General features: G+C 41.2%; 1 protein-coding gene across 3 annotated transcripts in view; it reads left to right on the forward strand.

The window, feature by feature from the left end:
• The window catches only part of ZNF385B (zinc finger protein 385B), a 1,050,548-nt gene that overhangs the window by 959,772 nt on the left and 75,176 nt on the right, over positions 1 to 15,600 (forward strand). For all 3 annotated transcript variants that reach the window (XM_085645198.1, XM_085645197.1, XM_085645199.1), the window contains one exon: positions 8,810 to 9,052. In XM_085645198.1, the coding sequence (XP_085501324.1) occupies positions 8,810 to 9,052 (243 nt within the window). The remainder of the gene's footprint in view (positions 1 to 8,809; positions 9,053 to 15,600) is intronic.

The raw sequence follows: 15,600 nt of genomic DNA on the forward strand, positions 1-15,600 counted from the left end.
AGCAGGACTAGAAAAGTCATGAATAATGATGTATTGACAAAAACTGCCCAGGGATGTTATGTGAGAAGAAATGCATTCTGGTAGCTGTAGTCTTTTTTTCAATTCAATTAAAATAAAAAATAATGGGCTATCACACTTGATGACAATTAGGTATTAAAATAATACCTGTGACTGAATACTATGTCTCAGATTTACTAAAGCTTTGTGCTGTCACAAAGTTACACAAAGTCAGGCAAAGAGACACTTTGATATTTACTTTTTAGTGCCAAAGTTATTTAGTACTGGAAAGGTGCCCTTTTTTGTGTAAATATCACTTTGAGCTGCTTTGTGCCACTTTGTGTCAAGGAGGCATTTTTGGGGTGTTACTTGAGCAGATCAAAACAACTACCTATAGGTTTGGATGCAAAGACCGATCTAGAAAGACCTGGCTTTTCATCAAAAAAACTAGTGCCTCTTTAAAGCAGGCGCTGATAAGGAGAAATGTTTTAATTCTCAAAAAACACACAAACAGCATGTGTGCTAAAGTACACAGCATTGGTCCATTGCGTGGGATCCTCCCTGTCTAGACAGGGGAATTTGCGCTGGGAGGGTATGATTCCAGTACAAATCCTATGCAAGACAGCACACACACTGGCCTCTGCGTTTTAGTGTGCCAGTACAGGGGATAACAGCAGCAATAGACCAATCTTACCAGCTATGGCTCTGCCCTGTTAACCATCTTGCGTAACATAGCACAGCATATTTGGCTGCTGCTCTGTATTGTGTAAAAAATTAACAAATCAGTCTCTAGGTGTCCACATACAATGGTGTCATTTGATAACCTCTTTAAAATGACCCAATGTTCCAAATTTTCCAATGCAGGATTTCTCCCGGTACGGCAGCAACCCACTGACGGTCGTGCAATACGAAGCAAATATCATCCTCATTTTGCTCCTAAAGGGTTGACAGGTATGGTCCATGGTTTTCCACATTTTAAGATTCCTGTGCATAAAACCAAATCAGAAAACAGAGGTTTTTCATCTTTCTGCTGTCTACATCTCTGTTTAAACAGACAACTGAGAGCCTTACTCATCACTGAGAAATTGTTAATGCAGATCCCATGTTGTAGCCTCTTGACAAATACAGTAGCGAGAGCAGTTTACACTGTGAACTCTCTGACAAATGGAATAGGAAGGGGATTCTCATTGTGGACTCTAACAAATACTCAACGGAGGGGGTTTACATTGTGAACCTGGTGATAAACACCATAAATAAGTCTTTACCTTCTTTTTTTTCTTTTTTTTTCGAGTTTAAAGAGCTTTATTGAAACAAATAAGAAATATTGGCACGATATACAGCAATACAAAAAATAAAATAGCCAAAAATAACAAACCTTTACCTTCTTTAACAATGAGAGAAACACATACACAGATTTACATAAAGCCCCTAATGTCCACCTCATCTGACTTTGTTTTAGGTAGGCCCCATCACCATTTTAGATCATGAAGGTCGCCATCTTTCTCCCTGTATGCAGAATCATTGCCATGTCTTCCATTTGATGCAGATGTCATCTGATCTTATCTTTCTAAGAACTGTGAAAGGGTCAGGTCATCCAACTGATGACATGGATGTAACTCCTGCTGCAAAATACGTCTGGGTCAAGTGTCTGCGTATCAACATTTCTAGGTTAAACAAGAACAATTCTAGATTTATAGTCAAAATAGTGTGGTCTGAATTGACATTCTCTTATGTCAAAAGTTCCAATCTCTGATAAGGTTTAGTAAATAAGGACCATCATTTTACCACTTAAAAGAGAGGTTTTTCACCCAGATTATTGTCCGGGATTCAGCCAGAAGACGGTCTCACCTAATGCAGGCATACTTCGAAGATGCCACATCTCAGTGCTGATAAAGCCAAGTCCCGGAGGAAGGGTACTACCACAGTGCAGGTAACACGTTTGCAGGTATCACTGCCTTCACATATCTACTGATAATGACAGCCTTTGCTGACAACAAGGTATGTGGTGCGTTGCTGCACCCTAAGAAACTCTAGACTGCAGGTTGTTCTGCTTTCAAAGCTTTCCTAGTGAAGAACATAAAAGTAGGTTTGAAGGTGTTAGGTTTTAAAAGGCATTGTAACCATGTTATAAATGTTTATTTTTTTCTCGTTACTCATAATGGACCTTCTTACTGTTTTAATGATATTCTGTGTAGTTATTTTAGACGTTCTGAGAAACAGATTGTTCTTCTTGTAATAAAGGCTTTTACTTAAAAGTGTTCATTCTTCTTAGTACAGTGTGTGTGACATGGTGAATAATGAAGTTGGCTTATTTCTATTACTACAGTGCCCCATACCCCTCTAAAGAGATTGCTAGTAACACAATAGCAACAACTCTTTTTCAGCAATGTATTGAATTGGGTTCTGTGTGGCTGCAATAACCTGTCTTTCACATCCAGCGCTGATGCATTCAACTGAATTCACTTGTGTCACCAGTGGGTGGGAAAGCAAACTTTGTAGAACTACTCCAAATTCAAAGGTTACCAGATTTCTAGTTTAGGTCCAGCTAAAAAGAGCTTGTTTTCATTTATGTAGATTTATGTTTTTAAGTTTAATATTTAGGTATGTGCTTTCAAAAAAGCACTTATTGGGCATTGATTTATTAAGTGTTAGCGTGCGCTTTGTGGAGTTCTGAATTTCTAACCCACACCATCTCCTTAAGTAAATCATGGACCACTCAACCACACTATCCCGAGAGTCAGGTGCTCCTGTTGGAGCATGGTCAAGACTGATCTGTATATGGCTGGGTCCAAATTGAGGTGGTATGGTGTGCAAACAGCGATGAAATGGGATGCTGCCCTGATTAATTACCAGTGGCTGAGATTAATTCAAGCATTCCTTCCATCACTGTTTTGTATACTTATTGTGTCGCCTTAAGTGGGACGGGTATGCCCAGACGTGGATCCTATGCACACTATTTTACTGGAGCCAAGCTGTACCCTGCTGATGAGCCCATAACTAGGGCAAAACCAGTCCTGGGTAGCTTGTGTTCCTGTTCAGGGAGGATCTGGCTTGGCATTTTGGGTTTGACTGTTCTTATTGGAGCAGGAGCAAGACTGATTTGCATATAGTTGGGTCCAAACTGAGGTGACATGGTGTGCCAAATAACAATGGACAGGGATGCTGCCCAAGTGTTTTCAAGTGGCTGAGATTAATTCAAGCATTCCAGCCATCACTGTTTTGTAAACTTCTAGTTCTCAAGACAGCACATTGTGCGAGTCAAGCAAAAAATATATGCACACGTTTGTGTTGGGCAACAGAATAGTAGGCACCAGCAGCCATCTGCATTCACAGGCGATCTTCATGTACTAACTGAACAGTGGATAACTGCACGCGCTGTGCTTTTTAACCCCTGCGCCGCGGCGCAAATTCCGCCGCGGCGCTGGGGGGGTGTGGGGTGAGCGCGGCGCCGCCATGCTCGTGACGGAACCACGCCGTCATGAGTCACGGGCGAGCTGTGCTCATGACGGCGTGGTTCCGTCACGACTCCACCCACTCTTAATTTCGCCCGCACAGGCGGGGAATCAGCGACGCGTGGGTGGAGCGGCCGCAGCATGACGGAACCACTCCGTCATGAGCACACGCCGCCCGTGGCTCATGACGGCGTGGTTCCGTCATGCGCACGCAAGGGGTTAAATAAGAAGGGTTTTAAGAATTCCCCGTATTAGTATCGACCTCAACCACTTCCAGGTATGTCTAATGCATTGATAATGCGAGCATAAACAATAAGTGCTTCACAACTGCTACTAACGGCGTGTGTAAATTTGTGTGGTAGGAATGTTTCCATCTTTCTTTTAAAACTAACACAGGCAAATTCTGGAAGATAAAGTGAAGAGACTGCAATTCAGCAGCTCATCTGGTTGTGCTAACTACATACACAGCTTGAAGGCAGTTGAGGGTTTTGGTTTCAGGTTTGTAGTCAGGATTCCCTACTGTTCAGCTTCTTTAGAAGGCGTGGCCCAAGCTACTGAAGTCCATCTATATGGAGTAAACTTGTCAGCGCTATGGGGCGGATGAAAGTGGGGTAACTCCAAATAACCGGCAGGCTCACTTCTCATTAGTAAATAGAAATGTCTGTAATAAGGGTGCCATATATTTCTCTTGTATCACATCTTCCCACAGAGATTTATTTGTTTGTTTATTTATTATATTTTTATAGTGCTGTTGCACTGAAATCATTGTGATGCTGTGCAAGTTACACTAGAAGTTAAAGAGGATATATATAGAACTGGATAGCACATGGAATTACAAAACCTTTCAAGAACGTTTTAAAAACTTTTACAGATTCTGTAATTAACATGTTCGTTTTATCCCACAGAAGATCAGTTTAAGAGCCACAGCCAACTTAATCCCTCTGACTCTCAGTTCTAAGTGAAGAGAAGATAAGGTTGAAGTAGTGGATGGAACAGTACACTGACCATATTGTTCTTACAAGAGGGATTAGTGTGGCCTCAGAGATGAGTATCATAGAGTGTTCTGCATAATGCTTTTAGCATTAAACGCCCATCTATTGACCTAAGCGAATGATTGCCATACTTTCTATTGAATCACTTCAAGGCCCCATGACATGTGGACATGAGAATTTGATATTTCAGCATTAAGGATGACAAGGCAGTACTGAAGATTACCATATATATTAAGATACCCACAGCCTTTAACTAAACTGTCTCTATACTGCTAAATCAAAGGCTGTCTCTCGGGGACCTCTTACCCCTATATTCTAACCTTTTGCCCTGTGATACTTTCAAGGAAAAGTGGTGAAAAGGAAACTTCCAGTTCAATAATCCTCAGATTTAGACGAATTAAGAACAGCTCGAAAGGAGAGGAGAAATGGGAGATTAGAAAGGGCAGCTATTATGACATTTGTTGCATCTTCACGAAGTAGTGCCTCACCAGTGCTGATAAAGTGATTAAAACGGGTGTCAGTACATAGCCCTCTGTTTTGGAAAATAAACTATAGTCTCTCTTGATGGAAGGCACCTTGTGTTAGGTGTGTGTGCACAGCCAAGGGCTTTAATTGATTGCATTTCTGATGTATTGGTTTCAGTTGCCCTTAAAGTTTCTCACAACCTGTTTCTGCTAACTGAGTCAGACACAGTTTGGGCATGCATAACATCCAAATAAAACATCAATTTCTTTATTTTAACAAACTTTAAAATTAAGCAGTTGGGAAGAAAACATTGGTCCGTCATAATTGAGATTTATAAAATCACACTTGTGCCTTTTATGAAATTCCTTTCCAAAGGCTCTTCAAGAAAGGTTTCACATGCACTATTCACAAAGTACCTAGTAGGGTCAAAGGGGTGTTATATTGACTGAAGATCAAAATTCCACACTTTATAAATCAATGCCGTCATACTAATATAGTACAGTTTGGGATGAAGGCCATATTTTTAGTGTCGATTTTTATAATCCTTAAGTAAACGGGCCCAGACTGTAGTATCGGTTCTGTAAACCTTATGTTTCTATAAATAGCCAAGAGGCTGTATCCAGAGGAATGTGATTTAAGTGCTTATTGAAACATGAACAACTGCTGCTTCTTTAACAGAAATGGAGCCACACTGCTAATGCACTCTTATTTCTTATTAAGAAACGTAATTATCCTTGTTGGGCCTGACAGGGCCTGACTGGAAACCCTAACAGCCCTGTCAATTTTCTGGACCAGCCCCTGGGAAAGCACTGCCGGGAGGCTGGAAACACGTGCTTACTGCTTTTGTTACTGGGGGGCCAATATTACAGCACTGCTGCAAAAGTGACCGGCAGTAACAAAACTGGCCCCCATCGCAGTAAATCCGGCCGCCACCCTTCCAGCCTCCCAGGGAAATGCCTGATGCCTGGTACGGCCAGTCCGGCCCTGGAGCCAGAAATTCATATTATAAGCGCCTACCACCAATAGACAGGGTTAATATTTGTGAATACCCTGCGACTAAGAGCGATGCACTTCTGCAACAGTAATCAAGTTGAGGTAAACAGCGATAACAAAGGGATTCTTAGGGGGATTCAAACCTTAGTTTAATCTTTATACCACCTCCAAGGCTCATATTGGCAGTGCCAATTAAAACATTAAAAAATATATTTTTGTAGGGGCACACTACAAATCGTGCTGAAAGAACAGTTGCCACCTCTTGCACACCTTTTTACAGATCTAATTTCTTGCATTATTCTAATGCAAATCACGTCGCATCATTATTCAGCTACAAAGAAGTGAGCGTGTGAAAGCCTCCTATAATATGTGCCTTGACATTTTCAGACTAAAAAGTCACAGAGACACAAACAATTACTTGGGGTATACCCTGCATATCTTCAAAGTTCACAAGATTGCTGCTTTTGAAGATTCATTTGGACAGACACACATCACAGCCGATAATATTTTGGATCTCTAGTCCAGCAGACCCTAATGAAGGAGTCAACCGGGTTCAGGTCTTCATTATATAAATGTTCCTTAAATAAAGGCATGGACAGCCTTTTGACAGAAGTATGCAGTGACTTCGGTGACATTGTTTTTAGCAGTTTTACCTCGAGAAACATGCACAAGAAATCCATATATTTCCAAAGGAAATACTGTGTTTAAAATTTGATGTCAAGCTGTGAACTTGTAAAAGTTTATTAGCTAGCAGTCCAGTTTTATATGCACTTGGAAGTTAGACTCTTTCTCGGTCCCACACTTCATTCCACCTGTTCGGATAAGCAGCCCCATTCGACTGCCCTGCCTTCGTTTTTGGTTTAGTAGATGAAAATCATACAATGGGAGGATACTAAATGGGAACTCACCTAACTATGAACTTCCAAATAACTTTGCTGGGAAAGTTATTTCCTTCCAAAATGTTGTGTTTGGAAATTACTTAAAAATTCGAGCAATGGAATGTTATGACTTCTTTGGTCCAGTAAAACAATTCCAATTCAATGGAAGCTGATGGTGAAACCCCTAAACAGTGATCTCATATCTTGAGTTCTCCCATTAGTGCTGATGCAAACACCCTAGCACCAACTTCAAATTTATCAGTGCACATGCAGCAGTTTGGGATATTGTAATACTGACCTCTGCTCCTGCTTGGATGGTATAGCGATGTTACCAAAGCTAAGTCCCCGATAATCACAATTGGAATCACATAACCATAGCTGATGCACTTGATTTTGCATCATTTGAAGTCAGTTCAAGTGTAACTTTGCAGGGAGTGCGAAGCTGAAATTTGGAAATGTCATTGTACAATGAAGTAACCTTCACCAAATGTAGAATTTACATGCATACATGACTACTAAACTGCCATGTATTAGGATCTCAAAAAGTATATTGAAATATTAATAGGGATCTAAAAAATTATACTGAAATCAAAAAGTGAATTTAACTTTATGCTGTAATCTTACATTACGCTAAATGGCCCATCTCAGCCAAACATAATTGAGCTTCTTTGGAGAACCACAAAACATTGATGTACTAATTTAGGATGATGTAAAACAAGAACGTTAGCGTCTAACACTAGAGCATAGTTCCTGCTGAGGAAGGAACAATGAGATTATGAAAACAACATTTCCAAATGTATTTTATGCTTACTGTTGGTATTTAACTCTTCAAAAGCATATGCTGTACATGTATACAGTGTACGCTTGCTGAAGAGTATAAGGCAACTGAGCTCAAGAAGGTGGTAGGCAAAAAGGGAAATAAATGTGCTTACAAATGCAAAATGGGAACACCCAAAACAGAAAAAGGAAACAGAAAGGAAACAAGAGCAACACTCATAAGGAAAGCTACGGTAAATACACTGGGCAGATTACTCCTATGTGTTCTACTTCATTGAACTAAGGTCATCGTCTATGGCCATCAACAGTCAATCGTCTTTGATGAAAATGGTTTAAAATAACACAATGGGGAATATTGATAAATGTCGTAATTATTAGCAAATAATTTAATTATTTTTGCTTGCCATATTATTTTGCGCCAAACTGCTTCATTCTGGCCTGTGCATTCCCTCAATCTGTCTGTGGCATATATACCATAAATAGTGGTGGATTATTGATAGACAATTTCAACATGTTTCAGATGACTTGTGATAAAAATGAGTTTAGACTTGTTTATCCCATTATGAAGATGTTCACAGGCAACAATGCATAGAGCATACCTTTCAGTGACACAATCCCATTTAACAAAATCCTAATGGAAAAGATGCCCATGGGTGAATTAGTTATCAACAAGGGTACAGTGGGAAAATTAGGCATGACACTTCTTCTTTATGTTACTTACTTCATTAATGGTTTCATGCTAATTGTGGTTGTCTCTGGGGGTTCTTTGTCCTTAAGCAAATCGTTAATTTTGAGTATTAATCAGCCTGAATGTTTTTTGTGCATTATATTTGGATGCAAATTTCCAAATTGCACTTTTTAGTCCAATTCAGTTGTCCTTGTGAATCAGCCTCCCATCCTCCTTCTGCTGTAGCACCTGATTCCAGACCCTGTTCCTCTGCTAGTCTTGTGCAGTTGAGAATGAAAAAGTGGACGGGCAATGTAATGGCTAAGGCACCATACTTAATGTCTGTTGTTTTTAATAACATTTGCAGGGCTACCACCCTACTTGATTACTGATGAAATTCTATAGCTTCAGCAAGTAAAGAGCTCCCTATGTGTCAAAGCTCTCTCTGTTAGGAATTGTGGTGTTTTTATATTTTGAGCTGTTACTAGATTGTGAACATACAGCAAAAATGGTGTGACCGCTAAATGCAGCCAATTTCCATTTCATGCCTCTTTTTACCGGTCAATGTATTTTTGTTTATATTTTCAGATGATGACGGGATGACGAAAACCAATGGTTCAAGTCAACCTGATAAGGAAGAGGTAGCACCATTGGTCTCCGAGCCTGAAGATGCATTAGCAATCGTACCATTTGAAGCGCCCTCCAAAGGCATAAATGGAGCAGCCAGCATTGTCTCTGAGTCGGAAGAGGAGAAAGCCAAAAAACTACTTTATTGTTCACTATGCAAAGTGGCGGTGAATTCCCTATCACAGCTTGAAGCACACAACACAGGTGAGTGTCCCCACCTCCGTTTCATTATTACACTAGGTCACGAGACAAACAACATTACTTAGGGTGAATGATTATCAATTCACTATGACCACATACAACAGATTCTCACTGACTCAGTCACCACTGATAAAGTGCATTTGTTTATTTAGTTTTATGTATTTGCATTTAGGCGCAGCCTGGTTACTTCAAAGATCTTGAATCCCGATCTTGTAAACATCATGTTATTTAATAGTTTTACTCACTGGCTTCAGGGTGATTAGTTTGCATCACTTTTGTCATGATCCGAGCCAATACCAGAGGCCTTCTAGTTTAAGAGAAAAGGGTGTATAGAAGGGGCAAATAAGTGTGGTATTAACTGAAGTTGCACAGCTTGGGCAGTTAGATTTTAGTTGGACTATGAGGAGTGTTTTCTATTAACCTCTTCTGTGCCCATGACGAGATAGTCTCGTCATGGAGCACGGTTGCACTGTGCCCATGACAAGACTATCTCGTCATGAACCCCACCCACTAATGCAACGCCCGGCACAGGAGGGGGAAAGGGCATGGCACTGAAGGGGTTAACCCTTCTCCATTTGATGTGTGCTTGCATCCTAGTGAAACAACATCCTGCTGTGTAGCAGCCTCACAAGAAGGACTTTGCTTAGTGTAGTCTTTTTTCAGTTGTGATTCCCTTCCCTTCTGGACATCTAGTCACAGGTTATGATTGTGGAGGATGAGTGTGGCATCTGGCAACATGATATATGAGAGCACTCCTTCTGAACCTAGGCCCTCTCAGGTGAGCGCTTTGTACTGTCCTCTGCACAGATCACATTTATGAAGCTTAAGGTACAGCTCTTTTCTGGTCTGCCAAATAGACCAGGATGTCCGCCACATACATTGGCACCACATGTTTTGCATTCCCTTTATGGATCATGCAATCGACTAGCTTCTTTCTCATCAAACTTGCCACTAAGTCCATGGCTAGAGCAAAGAGATGCAGCAAAAGTGGTCAGTGCTGTCTCTTTCCTGGATTCAAGTGCTAGTGCTCCGATGTCTCTCCAATCGCTCTACACCGGACTGATGGATGGGGGAAAAGTAATCAAATCCATTCCATGAAGTAAGGGCCGAATTTAAATGCCTCCAATACTTAAAACAGATGCACCCACCCAGCTGTATTCAAGACATTCAATATATCAATGGAAGTCGCAACATAGTCATCAACATTCATTTCTAAAATGTATTGTAAATGTGCCAGACATCTTATATTCAGAACGGTGCTTCTACGTGAAATTAATTCAGAGGTACCAGGTTTGGTTTCACATTCATCAACCATCTCATTATGGCCTGACTGATGATTTTCCCATCTGTGTTGATCATGGACATTGGTCTACTTGGTCTAAGTTCACTTTGATCCTTCTCAGTTTGAAGTATTACCACAATCATTGCCTTTCTTGTAGCATCCTGTAGACACCCGAGCTCCAAGGTCTCCACACAGACCTTATGGAATTCTTTGAGTAGTCCATCAATATGCCAAAGTATTTCAATTTTTCATGTCTGCATGTCTGCAAGTGCCTCCCAGTGCTTCTCTCTAGTAAGAGCGGTGGCCTGTAGTTGTATTATAGCAGCGCGTAGTTCAGTCGTTATTCATTTTTAACTCTATAGCGTCTTTAGTTGCCTTGATACTGTCTGCTCGTTTCATGAGGTCCACCCAAATTAGAGTAATTTCAAAAGACACTATGTCTATTTTATGTTTCAGTTGAAAGAAGAAGTCCCTTAAGGATATCAGACAAAGAATGTTCAGAAGTTGCTCCTGATCACGTTAAGAGGAAGAGATTTTTCAGAATCCCCAGTTTTGGACGAAGTTGTGTAATGAACAATTGTATTTGCCAATGATGTGTTGCCACCCTTGTATTTTAATGTTTGTGGTCGATCTGGAGGGTGTCAGACCTTCCTCAAACAGGACTCCAAATAATGCCAGCAACATTGTATTGAACCTCAAGGCTATCCTGTTATTGTGTTACAAAGCAGGGTCGTCCAGCACACCACCATCACTTTGTTTCTAGAACAACTATCAAACACTTCTTTCTAACTGAGGTTGGCCAACATCGATATAAAATAGATAGGGCTTCGATTGGCAAAATTTCAGAGGAGTCATCAAGGTTCTGCTCTTTACAATTAATCGATCTTACAGACTCACAAGGAGTTCACATTGGCATAGGCACCCCCTGCAGAACACCTGGGGCTTTAATACCATATAGGTTAAACGCTTCATAGGTCCTTTCTGGGTCAACTACACAGTACTCAGGGGTGCCTCTTGCACATTTACAATGTTGTATCTCTCATTCAGCTCTTCGCTCTTTCCAGAACCCTTAAAGCCTATTTAATTGTCAGTCAGAGGAAGTGCTCACCTTTAACTGATTACGTCAAGGCCTTACCAGTCCATATACAATCCTCCTGAATGGAGCAGCAGAGTGGTCACAGCAGGCCCAGCACGTTTTCACTGCCAGCGTAACTGCATCTTCATTCCTTTTATTAGTTACTATTTTTTATTGCACTTGGCTAGACTCCCACTCTTTGCTCACTGCTACAGCAGGTGAAGTCACTCACTCTTTTGCCTCATTGGCTCTAGCAGGCACTGCATTGATGATGCGCTCTCTGATGGTGCTTCCCAACTACTGCTGCATACTTACATGCATGTCAGCTTTGGTATCAGTGGCCTAAGGTATGCCTCCAAGCCAGGCAGAACCCACCACTCTAGTCAGGGTAAGCTAGATACACACCAAAGATAACCTGTGCTCACCCTCTGGCAGCTTGGCTCACGTCAGGCAGGCTTATCTACAGAGGCAATGTTTAAAGCATTTGTGCAACACACACACATGCACACACACACAGGGTTATATCAAAAATATCTTAGTATATTGTAAATAAGTCTCCCGGTTTTCCGTTCTTATGGATGTTTACAGATAATTGCAGACAGAAAACAAAGTGTTTCCTGTCTGTTTTTATTTTTTAAACAGAAAAATTCAGAAAAGTGTGCTTCTTGTGGATGACTCTCCATGCTGTTTTTCGTGATTTTTAGGACCACAGCTGAGCAGATAGGCAGCATGGAAAGTTAAAAATGGGTTGATATGTCCGTAAATGCAGGTATATGGTAACATATATTTGTATTATAATGCTAATGTTTACCTGAAGGTGTAGTGTTTTGCTATATTTGGCTGCTTAATGTGTGAAAACGCGACAGGCAGCAGAGTATGAGTGCATGTTTATAAGTTAAATAAATGTGGGAATATACCATTTTATGACCATATATTTGCAAAACACTAAATGAATATGGATAAATACCAATAAGATGTGCAAAAAATAAATTTGGATAAATACAGACATAAATGTTAGAAATATAAATACCATAAAACTGGGAGCCCTAATGGTACATAACACCTCATACATTGCTAGCAAAATCATACATGATTGTATACCGAAAACATAGGGCATGGGAGTGCCTGTGTGCCTACTAAACTTTATACAGTAATTTTGTGCAGAGTTTTGTCTAGCAGTTCGGTCTCTACTAGCAGCTCTATGCCGTTCTTGGGATTTCCCAGGCGGGTTCCATCCCACGTAGCAGAAGACAAATGCCCCCAAACGCTGATGTGACTCTGCTGGCCTCCTAATCTGATTGGTGTGGCTAAATGAGCTGAAATCAAGCTTGTGGGCTCTTTGTGACCGCGAACGGGCCCTTTCGCGCCAAGACTTCACTGCTTGCACCACGAATCAGTGCAAAGCTCTGTCAGCCCGACTCTTCACACTCCAGCATCGACTGCTCACAGGGACTACCAACGGGAAGCTACAGCAAAGCCCACCCATGATGCAGGACGGCTCTTTGCGCTAGGCCGACCTCCTAAGGTGCTATTTCACGTGAACAGGACTCTTGGCACGAACTTAAGAAGGTAAAAATTCAGCAGGCCTAACCTGGTGACTGTATCTGACCTGTGCTCCATCGCGGTCGGCATGAAAGTGTCACTTTTACCTGGTCCAGCACCAGATTTCCTGTATTTCCGCTTTGTGCTTTTTGGCACTATTTTCACAAAAATCTTTAAAACATCATAACTCGAGTTCAACTGATTGGAATTTTGTGATTTTGGTCTTGTATTATTTATTCCATTGTGCTCTATCTTTCTGAACTGGTGTGGGATCCTTTTGTGCTGTGCTTTCACTGTGTTACTGTTTGAAGTATTGCACAAATACTTAATACATTGCCTGAGTTAAGCCTGAATGCTTCGTACCAAGCTACCAGAGGGTCTGCCACAGGTTAATTTAGGGTTTGCGTGTGACTTCACCCTGAGAAGAATTGTGGTTGCTGCTTGACCAGGGTTCACAACCCGGTCAACCAACAATCCAGTTTCTTATATTGTAGATAAGCTGAGTTACCTCCAAAAACAGACATGATTTGGTCCACTGACATAGAGCAGCAGTATGGGTTGCTGTTTGATAAGTTCACATTCCACCATCCCTTCTGGGTGGAAACGGGTGGTGGTTGATGCAACCTCAATTAATTCCAGTTAGGGCCCTACATCATTCATGAGGGCCTATTATGCCTTCATTTGCACATGCCAAAAGAGTAAGCCCACAACAATGTTCTACTATGGAACATGCATTGCCGGCAGCACTCCTCAATCTCTAGTGCACATTTCAGGCAACCAGTGGAAATGATCCTAGTGTGCCCTTCATTCGGGCAGGTCAAGGGTGCTACTATAAGCAGGCTTCAAGAAACAGCACCAGGCTTCAAGAAACAGCAGCAGGCTTCAAGAAACAGCAACAGCCTTCCAGTGGGAAAGGCTTAGAGGACGTTATGCCACATACAGATCTACAAATGTCAGCCATCGAAATCCAGCCTCATACTATCAGTGGCCTCTGAGACAGAAATGGTGCACTGGATAAATATGTACCTTTTAAGCCTTTATGCTCTTCCAACTGTTTGTAGCATATACTTGCTTCATAGCCTCCCAGACTAGATACTGGCCCCCTTATGGGTAGATACTGACCCCCTTATGGGCATCCCATAGCTGCGACATGTCTGATCTTCCATGGCTTGAAGAAAATTCTCACTCAACCCCCACTCCGATGGGTCTAAACTGGCTCCTCTTGCTTTCTGTAAAACTATCTTCACCGTTTACAAAGCTTCCACAACCAGCACCCCTTCTATGCTGTCTGACAAACTCAACATCTCTAGTACCTCTTCTTAAACATATAGCCAGGACACCTTAACACTGGGGGGCAAAGAAGTGAAAGATTACATAAACCAGGCAACAGGTCTTCTCCATCTTTGTACCCAGTGTCTGTAACAATATCCCACATCCATCAATACGACCCCAACCCTGCTCCAATTTAGAAAAGAGTTGAAGTCACACTAAGGAGCGCCACATCACGCTGCAGTAACAGTACATTTCTGCTCCGGAAATCAGGTACCTCTCCAATCACATTTTACAATTGTCCTTAGCTGTATGTAATGAGAGAGAGAGAAAGATAGATAGATAGATAGATAGATAGATAGATAGATAGATAGATAGATAGATAGATAGATAGATAGATAGATAGATAGATAGATAGATAGATAGATAGATAGATAGATAGATAGATAGATAGATAGATGGACGGACGGACGGACGGACGGACGGACGGACAGACATTCGTATTGAAAGTTTGCAGCAAACTTTATCACTGTCTTGCAGTACATACTCCAAATACGTTGTGGGTAATACATTGACCATACCATTTATTTTTTCCATATCTTGTGTCCTTTACACCTAACCACCCCTTCTCTACCTTTGAGCTTGTACAGTGTTCTGCTACCTTTCGGCTTGGTATTTGCTATGTGAACACCAAATACATACATCCATACAATAGTGGGGTCACAGTTTTATGTCGCACAGCACAATAAGGCCTGATCTTTGAGGATCCATATTATAATTATTATAAAGATTTTGGCTCATGAAATATAACCTTTGTCTAAGTCAGAGTATAGAGTAAAACTACAAGATTGCAACCCCTGATTATTGTTATAATATAGTTATATGAAATGCCCCAGGACTTAGTTGGCTCTGGCTTGTTGATGAGGTAGAGTTTGCACTCGCAAGTAAGAACACAAGACACAAACTAAAATGTATTTGTGGGAGCTCTAGATAGAGTCATGACATCTCTAAGGTACAAAGGATGAGCATGGTTCTCTTTTAATCAGTTTTCTGGAAAGGAGTGTGGTCCTCTAGATGAGTGTGCTTCACCACTTGCAACTGCCTCTATGCAAACCGGATGCATTCTTAAATATTTAATGATCAAAGTCTGAGTATTACTTTACAGAGTTCACACAGAAACAATGAATTGCAGGTTCCTGCATTTACCAGTTTCATCCGAACATTGGCTGAATGACTTTTCTTTTAAGCGTGATCCTGCATGCTGCTCCAGTGGCATTGGCACATTGGAGGGTCTGGAATTGGACAGAATATCCAGCATGTCTTCGTCTCCAGCCCTGATGGTTTCTTAATGTAAATAATCTCTTGGATTGGACAATGGTTCTT

The sequence above is a fragment of the Triturus cristatus genome, chromosome 3_1 (assembly GCF_964204655.1).
Source record: "Triturus cristatus chromosome 3_1, aTriCri1.1, whole genome shotgun sequence".
In the NCBI taxonomy this organism is placed as follows: domain Eukaryota; kingdom Metazoa; phylum Chordata; class Amphibia; order Caudata; family Salamandridae; genus Triturus; species Triturus cristatus.